Source organism: Pygocentrus nattereri, chromosome 4 (assembly GCF_015220715.1).
Source record: "Pygocentrus nattereri isolate fPygNat1 chromosome 4, fPygNat1.pri, whole genome shotgun sequence".
Lineage (NCBI taxonomy): Eukaryota > Metazoa > Chordata > Actinopteri > Characiformes > Serrasalmidae > Pygocentrus > Pygocentrus nattereri.
The window spans coordinates 3501066-3512551 of NC_051214.1; the positions used below are offsets into that span (position 1 = coordinate 3501066).

General features: G+C 45.3%; 1 protein-coding gene across 1 annotated transcript in view; it reads right to left on the reverse strand.

The window, feature by feature from the left end:
- Positions 1 to 148: 148 nt before the first annotated feature.
- LOC108441312 (tripartite motif-containing protein 16-like) overlaps positions 149 to 11486 on the reverse strand; it is an 11763-nt gene continuing 425 nt past the window's right edge. Inside the window, exons 1-8 of the mRNA XM_037537784.1 lie at positions 10340 to 11486; positions 9868 to 9963; positions 6968 to 7201; positions 6154 to 6313; positions 2335 to 2394; positions 2154 to 2213; positions 2011 to 2070; positions 149 to 845 (exon numbers count right to left, since the gene is read on the reverse strand). The exon at positions 10340 to 11486 is cut by the window's right edge and continues 425 nt beyond it. Coding sequence (XP_037393681.1) covers positions 310 to 845; positions 2011 to 2070; positions 2154 to 2213; positions 2335 to 2394; positions 6154 to 6313; positions 6968 to 7201; positions 9868 to 9963; positions 10340 to 10912 — 1779 coding nt within the window. The 5' untranslated portion in view covers positions 10913 to 11486 and the 3' untranslated portion in view covers positions 149 to 309. The remainder of the gene's footprint in view (positions 846 to 2010; positions 2071 to 2153; positions 2214 to 2334; positions 2395 to 6153; positions 6314 to 6967; positions 7202 to 9867; positions 9964 to 10339) is intronic.

Genomic DNA, 11486 nt, shown 5'->3' on the forward strand with positions numbered 1-11486 from the left:
CATGTCTCCCAATCTCTCTCACTCTTTCTCACTCTCTCTCACTCTCAGTCTCTCTCATTGTCACTTTCTCTCACTCTGTCTCTCTTTCTCTCACTCACTCTCTCACTTTGTCTCTCTCACTCACTCACTCACTCACTCACTCATTCTCTCTCTCTTTCTCTATGTTTTCTGTTTAATTAGCTTTTACATGCAATATTGTCAAATCCATAAAAAACTATACATGTATAATTTGATTGCTTTAATCTGAAGACATTAATATAATTAATTTATGAATCTACCTGAAAAGTGTCCATCACATAAAGCAGACTCTCATTTCAGATCACACAACCTCACAGTTCCATCAGCAAACCAGGGAATACCACTAACTCCGAACCCAACATAGAGCGGCTGAGTGAATGTGGTGTGGACTGTGTGTAGGAGGGTCAGTGTGTCAGAGACGCTGTAGAAGGACAGAGTTCCTGCCCTGTGATTCACATACACTCCTATTCTGGAGGAAGATGGAGCTGAGAGCTCAGTCTCAATGTTGTTGTGCCAGAAAGAGAGATTCTTAGAACACAACAGACTCCAGGACTGATTGTTGCGTCCAAACCTGCTCTCATTACTCGCTCCTTTCCTGCTGATCCCTTTATACGACACTGATATGAACACCAAGTAACTCCACTCGACCTCCCAGTAACAGCGTCCACTCAGACTCTCCTTACACAACACCTGCTTCCAGTAGTCAAATCTCTCTGGATGGTCAGAGTAACGCTGATCTCCTCCTCTCCACTGCACCACTCTGTTCTTCTGAGACAGACTGAGTTGATGATGTACAGTGTTGGGATCCAGAGTCAGTGGACAGAAATCTGAAATAATCAAACATCTCAGGGGTTTATTCACAGAGTAAATCCATGATAAATAAAATATGCTTCTCAGTTGTTATTTCTACATTATGTGTTTTGTTATAAAAATACAAATACAATATGAATCTAAAATACAAATGTAGAGTATTTTGATTGTTGTCTAATGACCAACAGGGGAAAAAAGCTGTGATCATATTTAAACCACCAAACATCATTTTATCATCAGTGTAGAAAATCTGTGTCTGTATGTATGGGTGTGTGTGTGAGTGAGAGTGTGTGTGTGTGTGTGTGTGTGTGTATGTATGTTAGTATGTGAGTGTGTGTGTGAGTGTGTGTGTGTCTGTGTGTGAGTGTGTGTGTGTGTCTGAGTGTGTGTGAGTGTGGGTGTGTATATATGTATGAATGTGTGTGTGAGTGTGTGTGTGTGTGTGTGTGTGTGTGCGCATGTGTGTGTGAGTGAGAGAGTGTGTGTATGTGTGTGAGTGTGACTGTGTGAGTGTGTGTTTGTGTGTGTGTGAGTGAGAGAGTATGTGTATGTGTGTGTGTGTCTGTATATGTGTGAGTTTGTGTGAGTGTGTGTGTGTGTTTATGGATGTGTGTGAGTGTGTGTGTGTGTGTGTGTGTGTATGTGTATGTCTGTGTGTACATGCATGTGAGTGTGTGTCTGTGAGTGTGTGTGTGTGTGTGTGAGTGAGAGAGTGTGTGTATGTGTGTGAGTGTGACTGTCTGAGTGTGTGTTTGTGTGTGTGTGAGTGAGAGTGTGTGTATGTGTGTCTGTATATGTGTGAGTGTGTGTATGGGTGTGTGTGTGTGTGTGTGTGTATATGTGTATGTCTGTGTGTACATGCATGTGAGTGTGTGTGTGTATATGTGTGAGTGTGTGTGTTGTGTCTGTGTGTGTATGTGTCTGAGTGTGACTCAGTGTGTGTGTGTGTGTGAGTGTGGGTGTGTATATATATGTATGATTGTGTGTGTGTGTGTGTGTATGAGTGTGTGAGTAGGTGAGTGTGTGTGTGTGTGAGAGAGAGTGTGTGTGTGTGTGTGAGTGAGTGTGACCAGGTGTGTGTGTGTGTGTGTGAGTGTGTGTGAGTGTGTGTGTGTGTGTGTGTGTGTGTGAGTGTGTGTGTGTGTGTGTGTGTGTGTGTGTGTGTGTGTGTGTTCTACATACACTGTAGAAAGTCTGCTCTGGTTCTCGGCTCTGAGGATGAGATCGTCTGAACTGCTGCAGCTGTGGAGACACACAAACACACTGAATTAACAGACTGAATGAAGGAGTGTGTGTGTGTGTGTGTGTGTGTGTGTTCTACATACACTGTAGAAAGTATGCTCTGGTTCTCGGCTCTGAGGATGAGATCGTCTGAACTGCTGCAGCTGTGGAGACACACAAACACACTGATTTAACAGACTGAATGAAGGAGTGTGTGTGTGTGTGTGTGTGTGTGTGTGTGTGTGTGTGTGTGTGTGTGTGTGTGTGTGTGTGTGTTCTACATACACCATAGAAAGTCTTCTCTGGTTCTCGGCCCTGAGGATGAGATCGTCTGAACTGCTGCAGCTGTGGAGACACACAAACACACTGATTTAACAGACGGAATGAAGGAGTGTGTGAGTGTGTTTCTGTGTGTGTGAGTGTGTGTGTGTCTGTTATCAGATTATCTGTCGTCTCTCTGCGCATGAAATGTTGTCACTCTTTGTTGAGCTGCTAGTGAGCAATGTGATTTGAGGGGTGAGACCAGACAGTACAACTGTACAACAGTACAACCTTCACAACTCATCATCTAACTACTTAATCCATATGGGGTCGCAGTAGCACTTGGGAGAACAGCCAATCAGGGGCTACACAGGTCATGTTCAGCCAATCAGCTTAAAAATGTAGAGCAGGTGTCTAGTTGCTTCCGTTTTTTTCCGAGTTCGCCGCCGCAAGGATGAGAGCAGCTGCCCGCTAAAGGCACAGGAGGGAAAACTTGAAAAATCGGCATTAAAAAACGATAAGGGAAAGAGAAGGTCAGTGCACTTATCTATTAAGAGTTTTATACGGTGTAAATATTTTTTTTCTTTGTTTGTTTTCTTTCATTGTAAAAATATAGGAGTGGCTACTCAACATTTATTCCAGTGTCTGATTCGTCATTGCTGCTCAACTTATTGGCTCCTAAAAAATTTGGTGTCTTCTGATTCTGGCCGTGGGCTTATTGTCAGTCCAACCCATTATTATACTGTAATACACTTTTATATTACTAAAATTGGTTACACCTGCAACTTCCTCCAGTTCTTTCCCAGGGACCCCAAGGCGCTCCCAGGCCAACTTGGAGATGTAATCCCTCCAGCGGATCCTAGGATGACCCCAGGGTCTTATCCCCCACCGGGAGGTGTCCAGGGAGCATCCAAATCAGATGCCTGAACCACCTCAGCTCCTCTCAATGCGGAAGAGTAGCGGCTCTACTCCGAGCTCATCCCAGATGGCCGAACTCCTCACCCTTTCAAATACAGTGTAGCCCACCACCCTGCGAAGAAAGCTCATTTTCGCTGCTTGTTTTTCACAATCTCATTCTTTCGATCACTACCCGCAGCTCATGACCATAGTTGAGAGTCGGGATGTAGACCAACCGGTAAACAGAGCGCATTGCCTTATGGCTCAGCTCTCTCTTCACCACTACAGTCCGGTACAGTGACCGCATTACTGCTGTTGCCTGTCCCAGCCTGCGGCTGATCTCATGATCCCTTATCCCATCACTCGTGAAGAAGACCCCGAGATTCTTAAACTCCTCCACCTGGGCCAAGTCCTTTCCCCTTACCTGGATTGTGCATGCCATCATTTTCCAGGCTAAGACCATGGGCACATATTTGGAGGTGCTGATCCGCATACCAACCCCTTCACACTCAGCTGCAAACTGCTCCAGTGAGCGCTGGAGGCAAAAATGTGATACAGCCAAAAGAACAACATTGTCTGTAAATAGCTGAGACGCCACCCTCCGGCCTCCACACATAATTCTCTCCTGACCTTGGCTACGCCTTGACACCCTGTCCATGAATATCATGAACAGGAGTGGAGACAGGGCACAACCCTGCTGGACAGAATCAACTATCTGAGTTTCAACTATCGGTTGCAGTCTGGCGTAGACTTTCCCAGGGAGGCTGAGCAGTGTGATGCCCCGATAGTTGGCACATACCTTCCCGTTCCGCTTTTTTAAAAATGGGGACCACCACCTCGGTCTGCCAGTCCAAGGGTACTGTTCCTGAGGTTCATGTAATATTGCAGAGGCATGTCAGCCACGACAGCCCCACAATATCCAGAGCCTTAAGCATCTCTGGACAAATCTCATCCACCCCTGGTGCCTTGGCACTGAAAAGTTTGCCAACTACCTCAGTGACCTCCACCAGGGAAATGGAGCTTGACACGCCAGAGGCCTCTGGCCCTGACTCCTGTGAGGGAGGCATCTCTCCCAGATTAAGGAGTTCTTCAAAGTGCTCCTTCCACCGACTGACAACATCCTCATTTGAAGTCAGAGTTTCTTTACCCTTGCCGAATACAGCTTGGGTGCAGACACCCCGACCACTCCTGAGTCGCCGGACAGTTGTCCAGAAAACTCCTTGAAGCCGACCAAAAGTCTTTTTCCATGGCTTCACCAAACTTCTCCCATGCCCCGGATTTTGCTTCTGCCACCATTGCGGCTGCCACCTTCTTTGCCTGTCGGTACGTCTCAGCTGAGTCAGGAGTCCTTTGGGCCATCCATTCCCTAAAGGCCTCTTTCTTCAGCTTCACGGCCTCCCTCACCACTGGTATCCACCAGGGGGTTCCAACAGGCACCCCTAAGCTTTTGGCCACAGCTATGCCTGGCAGCTTCCACAATGGAGGTTTTGAACAGAGTCCATTCATACTCTATGTCCCCCACCTCCCGTGGGACGTCAGAAAAGCTCTCCTGGAGGTGGGAGTTGAAATCATTCTGAACAGGGGCCTCCGACAGTCGTTCCCAGCACACCCTCACTATTCACTTGGGCCTACTGGGTCTGACCATCAGTTTTCCTTGCCATCTGATCCAACTCACTACCAGATGGTGAACAGTTGACAGCTCAGCACCTCTCTTTACCTGAGTGTCCAGAACATACAGTCCCAAGTCAGATGAAACGACAACAAAGTCAATCATTGATCTCTGACCCAAGGAGCTCTGGTACCATGTACCGTGTTCGAACTTGGTGTTCATTATGGAAAATCCATGCCTGGCACAGAAGTTTAATAACAATTCACCATTTGGATTTAGATCGGGCAGGCCGTTCTTCCCAATCACACCTCTCCAGGTCTCCCAGACATTGCCAATGTGAGCAATGAAGTCTCCCAGTAAGACTATGCAGTCTGAAGGGGGCACCCTTTCCAGAACCCCGCCCACTCGCTCCAAGAAGGCCAAATACTCTGACTTGTTGTTTGGTGCATAAGGACACACAACAGTCAGAGTTTTCCTCTTTGCGATTTTAATTCGCACTGAGGCGACCCTCTCGTCCACTGGGACAACTCCAACTGTACAGCCGCCAGCTGGGGACTCGTGAGTATCCCCACTCCTGCCCGGCACCTCTCCCCATGTGCAACCCCTGAGTTGGAGAGGGACTAACCCCTGTGAAGGAGTTTGGTTCCAGAGCTGACACTGTAGGTGGAGGTGAGCACAACTATATCTAGTTGGTACCTCTCAACCTCCTGCACAAGCTCTGGCTCCTTCCCCCGCCAGTGAGGTTACATTCCACATGCCAAGAGCCAGTTTCGGCCACAAGGGCCTAGGCTGCCAAGGGCCCCCCTGCAATCTCCCACTGCCTGTGCAGCACTGCACCGCTCCCCCATGCTGGACCTTGTGGGTGGTTGGCCCACCTGGTCCCACCACGTTGCCTCTTTGGGCTAAGCCCAGCCAGGTTACATGGGCTGCCCGGCCTCCAGGCGCTCGCCGGGGGACACTACCCCCAGGTCTGGCCCAAGGGGTAGGTCCCGGTGACTGTATCCCAGGCAGGTTACACGGTATTCTATGCCCATTTGTCATGGTGGGTTTTTTGGATTGTGTTAGTCTGGGTCTTCACTCCAGACCTGTTCACCCTGGGAGACCCTACCAGGAGCATATTGCTCCCTATGACTTAGCTCTGAAGACCCCTAGACCACACAAGCCCTTCTGCCATGACAAGGCCCCAATCCAGGAAGGGCCTGCACAACTGGCACAATAAAAATATGAATAAATAAACAAAATAAAGAAACACCTGTTCATAAAACTGAAAGTTTGCATACAAATCAGTCCAAAAATGTATTTTATTTCCCTCTGTTTCCAGTAGAAGCTCCTCTTACCATGTGGAGAGATTTTCCTGAACTCCTCCTTGCACAAATCCTCTAGTCTGTCTTTCAGATCAGAGAGAGATTTCCTCACTCCATCAAATGAGGGATGTTGATGGACAGTGAAGCTGGAGGAGCCCTCACATCTAGCAGAGACTCTCAGAGACTGGAAGCTCTACAGAGAGAAAACAGAGCAGAGAGAGTTAAAGGAGGAATGAACTATGTCAAATTAGGCGAGAGACACTGGCGACTATGGTGAACTATAAAAATGGACCAAAAACGGCAGCAGCAGTCGTGTTGTCCACTTTTGTCCATTTAATATACAGCAGCATGTCATACAATGTTAGAAACTACATATTCTATCTGGCATTACTTTTCAATTCAACACGGTTTAAGGCGAATGTGAGCACTTAGACATGCAGATAACACCAGGTTATCATAAGCTTCCATAGCCTGTTAGGTACTTAAAAGAGATGGTTCATGTCAAGCGAGTAACAGAAGAAGAATCATTTCTTGTGTTATATAGAACAATATACAGCCGAATACAACACATTCTCCATCACTCTGGAGACCTATTTAACCATGCAAAGAACCATTTAACCATTTAATTCATGGTTCTAAATAGAACCACTGCCTGTACTAAGGAACCCTTGAAGAACCATCTTTTTTAAGCGTGTAGGTCAAGTGAAAATGTAAGTAGAATATTGGGAGCCAGCTGATTGACTACAAACTCAATATCTGTTGAACAATTATTGCTAGGAACATTTGGTAAGAGACACTTTAGAGCCTCTCTGAGGAGCAGTTTCCTCTCTAGGTGAGTGACTGTTACCTGGAGGAAGTGGATGTGATCCTCTGTGACTGAAAGCTGCTCCAGCTCAGTGTTCCTCCTCTTTAGATCATCAATCTCCTGCTGCAGGTTCTTCAGGAGTTCTTCAGTTTGTCTCAGCTTGTTCTTCTCCTGAGTTCTGATCAGCTTTGTTACCTCAGAGCGCTTCTTCTCAATGGAGCGGATCAGCTCAGTGAAGATCCTCTCACTGTCCTCCACTGCTATCTGTGCAGAGCGCTGTTAGGACACACACACACAAGATGAAGCTCCATTTAAACACCAGCTATCATTCACTCTCTCACTGGGACTCTAGATCAGTGTTTCCCAGTCCAGTCCTCTGGAACATCAGCCACATTTTCAATCTATCCCAACGCCCAGTTCAGCAATGCTAGGTACAGTGGGGAGAACAAGTATTTGATACACTGCTGATTTTTCAGGTTTCCCACTTGCAAAGCATGTAGAAGACTGTAATTTTTATCATAGGTACTCTTCAACTGTGAGTGATGGAATCTAAAACAAAAATCCAGAAAAATACATTGTATGATTTTTAAATAATTAATTTCCATTTTATTGTGTGAAATAAGTATTTGATCATCTATCAACCAGTAAGAATTTTGGCTCTCACAGACATGTTACTTCTTCTTTAAGAAGCCCTCCTGTTCTCCACTCATTACCTGTATTAACTGCACCTGTTTGAACTCGTTACCTGTATAAAAGACCACACACTCAATCAGTCAGACTCCAGCATCTCCACAATGCCCAAGACCAGAGAGCTGTGTAAGGACATCAGGGATAAAATTGCAGACCTGCACAAGGCTGGGATGGGCTACAGGACAATAGGCAAGCAGCTTGGTGAGAAGGCAACAACTGTTGGTGCAATTATTAGAAAATGGAAGAAATGCAAAATAACAGAAAATCTCCCTCGGTCTGGGGCGCCATGCAAGATCTCACCTCGTGGAGCATCAATGATCTTGAGGAAGGTGAGGAATGAGCCCAGAACTACACGGCAGGACCTGGTCAATGACCTGAATAGAGCTGGGACCACAGTCTCAAAGAAAACAATCAGTAACACTCTACGCCGTCAAGGATTAAAATCCTGCAGTGCACGCAAGGTGCCCTTCCTCAAGCCAACGCATGTCAAAGCCCGTCTGAAGTTTGCAAATGACCATCTGAATGATCCAGAGGAGGAATGGGAGAAGGTCATGTGGTCTGATGAGACAAAAATAGAACTTTTTGGTTTAAACTCCACTCGTCATGTTTGGAGGAAGAAGAATGATGAGTACAACCCCAAGAACACCATCCCAACCGTGAAGCATGGCGGTGGAAACATCATTCTTTGGGGATGCTTTTCTGCAAAGGGGACAGGACGACTGCACCGTATTGTGGGAAGGATGGATGGGGCCATGTATCGTGAGATTTTGGCCAACAACCTCCTTCCCTCAGTAAGAGCACTGAAGATGGGTCGTGGCTGGGTCTTCCAGCATGATAACGACCCAAAACACACAGCCAGGGCAACTAAAGAGTGGCTCCGTAGGAAACATCTTAAGGTCCTGGAGTGGCCTAGCCAGTCTCCAGACCTGAATCCAATAGAAAATCTTTGGAGGGAGCTTAAAGTCCGTGTGGCCCAGCGACAGCCACGAAACCTGAAGGCTCTGGAGGAGATCTGTATGGAGGAGTGGGCCAAAATCCCTGCTGCAGTGTGTGCAAACCTTGTCAAGAACTACAGGAAACGTCTCATCTCTGTAATTGCAAACAAAGGTTTCTGCACCAAATATTAAGTTTCTTTTTCTGGTGTATCAAATACTTATTTCACACAATAAATTGGAAATTAATTATTTAAAAATCATACAATGTATTTTCCTGGATTTTTGTTTTAGATTCCATCACTCACAGTTGAAGAGTACCTATGATAAAAATTACAGTCTTCTACGTGCTTTGCAAGTGGGAAAACCTGAAAAATCAGCAGTGTATCAAATACTTGTTATCCCCACTGTACTTCTTTAATGAGTGGTTCAACAACTGGGATACAGCAAAAATGTCGACCATCTAGGGGTCTTCATGAGCTCCATCAGAAAAAAGAATGTCCATGCTGTAACAGTATATATATATATATATATATATATATTTGTCTGTATATCTAACTTTATTAACTGTTATGATTCTGTAGTGGAAACTGCATGGGCTCAGAAAAACTTTTGAAAACCACTGTTTGTGAACACAGTTCATCACTGCATCCACAAATGCTGTTAAAACTCTAAAACAGAAAGAAGAAACCAAATATAAACAGGATCCAGAAATGCTGCCACCTTCTCTGGGCCTGAGCTCATTTAAAATGGACTGAGGGGAAGTGGAAAAGTGTCCTGTAGTCGACGAATCAACATTTTAAATTCTTTTTAGAAATCATGGATGCTGTGTCCTCCGGTCTAAAGACCACTCATCTTGCTATAAGTGCACAGTTCAAAAGTCAGTATTCATGATGGTTTAGGGGGGCATTAGTACACATGGCATGAGTGACCTGCACATCTGTGAAGGCACAATTAATGCTGAATGATATATATGTGTTTTGGCAACATCTGCTACAGAAAAGTAGTATTTTTCTTTAAAAATATGATTTAAATTGCGTATCCTGATAAAGTCATGTGTCGGAGAGTGGGCATAATACTCTATATTCCCACAAAGTTTGAAGTTGGGTAATCTTATTTTTGTAGAGCACTAAATTGCGATTGGGACTGGGATTGTTACACCTTCATCGCTGACTTTTAAAGTCGGATTTTTAAAGTCGCTTGAGGCAAAGCGTTCCTTTCTCCTAGGATTTTATTCATGACATCATCAGCAATTAGTTGACATCAACACTAATTTTCATCACTTTAAAAATTGGAGGTGATGCAACTCCTCCTACTCACCTTAAGAGTGACCACAGCCTGTTTCAGCTCCTGCAGCTCCTTCTCTTTCTGCTGGAGTCTCTGCTGGGATTTCCTCTGAGCCTCCTTCAGCTGACCCTGAGGAAAAATACATTATATGGATTTTAATTTACAAAGACTGCTGTAGAGTTGAAGCTCTTTCTTACATTTAATACCTTCTATATATCATGTGGCCACTACAAAGGTGTAAAAAGGCTGGAAGATTGATGTTGGTCAGTGAATGCATTGTCTTGTGTAAAAATGACCACATTTTTAAAAATATATCTTTGCTTCTATTGAACTAGGATCATTATTCAGTTATTTGTCTTCAGACTTGTTAACTCCAAAACTCACATTCATGACTCATTACGTGAAATGATCCACTGAAATGACACTTTAACTCACTAATGCAATTCATTCTAGTTCAGCAACACAATAAACATGAACTGATTCTACAAGATTTATCTTGTCTCACCTGTTTCTCGGTTCTCTCGGCTGCAGCTGCTACTGTATCATGGCCTTTGTGTTCATGCATTGTACACAAATAACAGATGCAGCTTTGGTCAGTACGGCAGTAGATCTTGACCACTTCATCATGTTGAGAGCAGATCTTCTCCTGTAGTCGTGTGGAGGCTTTGACCAGCTGGTGCTTCTTAAACGCAGGAGACTGATAGTGAGACTGAACATGAGTCTCACAGTAAGATGCCAAACACACCAAACAGGACTTGATGGCTTTGCGTTTCCTCCCAGTGCAGAAATCACACTCCACATCTCCAGGTCCAGCGTAACAGTGACTGTCTGTCTTCTTCAGTTTCTCCACCATTTCAGCTATAAAATAGTTCCTGCGTAGAACAGGCCTCGGAGTGAAGGTCTCTCTGCACTGGGGGCAGCTGTAGACCCTCCACAGAGCCTCCTGATCCCAGCAGCCATTAATACACACCATACAGAAACTGTGTCCACAGGGAATGGTCACTGGATTCTTCAGCAGATCCAGACAGACTGGACAGCTGAACTGGTCCTGATTTACTGAAATACTGGCCTCTGCCATTTTCCTGATCTCACAGACTGAGAGAGAGAGAGAGAGAGAGAGAGAGAGAGAGAGAGAGAGAGCAGCACTCTGGGATAAGTTTCGTTTTCTCTGAACTGAGTAGGAGGGGCTTCCTGCTTGTGTTTGTTAATGACTCATTGGCTGTGTTCAAAATAGCACACTGAGCACTGTGTAGGCCAACTACTTGCTACGTTTGGGCCAATAACAGTATGCAAGTGGTGTGACAGGCTGTTTGGAACACAGCCATAGAGAGAGACGGTGGAGAGAGGGAAGGAGAAAGAGAGAAGAAGGAAAGAGATTAATAAAGACAGAATTCCTTCCTGGGATTCTGGAAAGCGGCCCCTGTGGACCAGAGCCGTTAATGTAGTCTCATGGATTAAATGGGCCCAACTTGTACGAGTAAATCAATGTGTATCTTCAGATCTACTGACTGACTCACCCTTGACTGACTCATGACTCCAAGGGTGGGTTGAACGTTGAAGGGACTGAATATGATCTTCCTTGCGCATGTGTGTGTGTGTGTGTATGGGGGGGGGTGTACAGTAATATAATGACCATGCAATAGATGTAATAG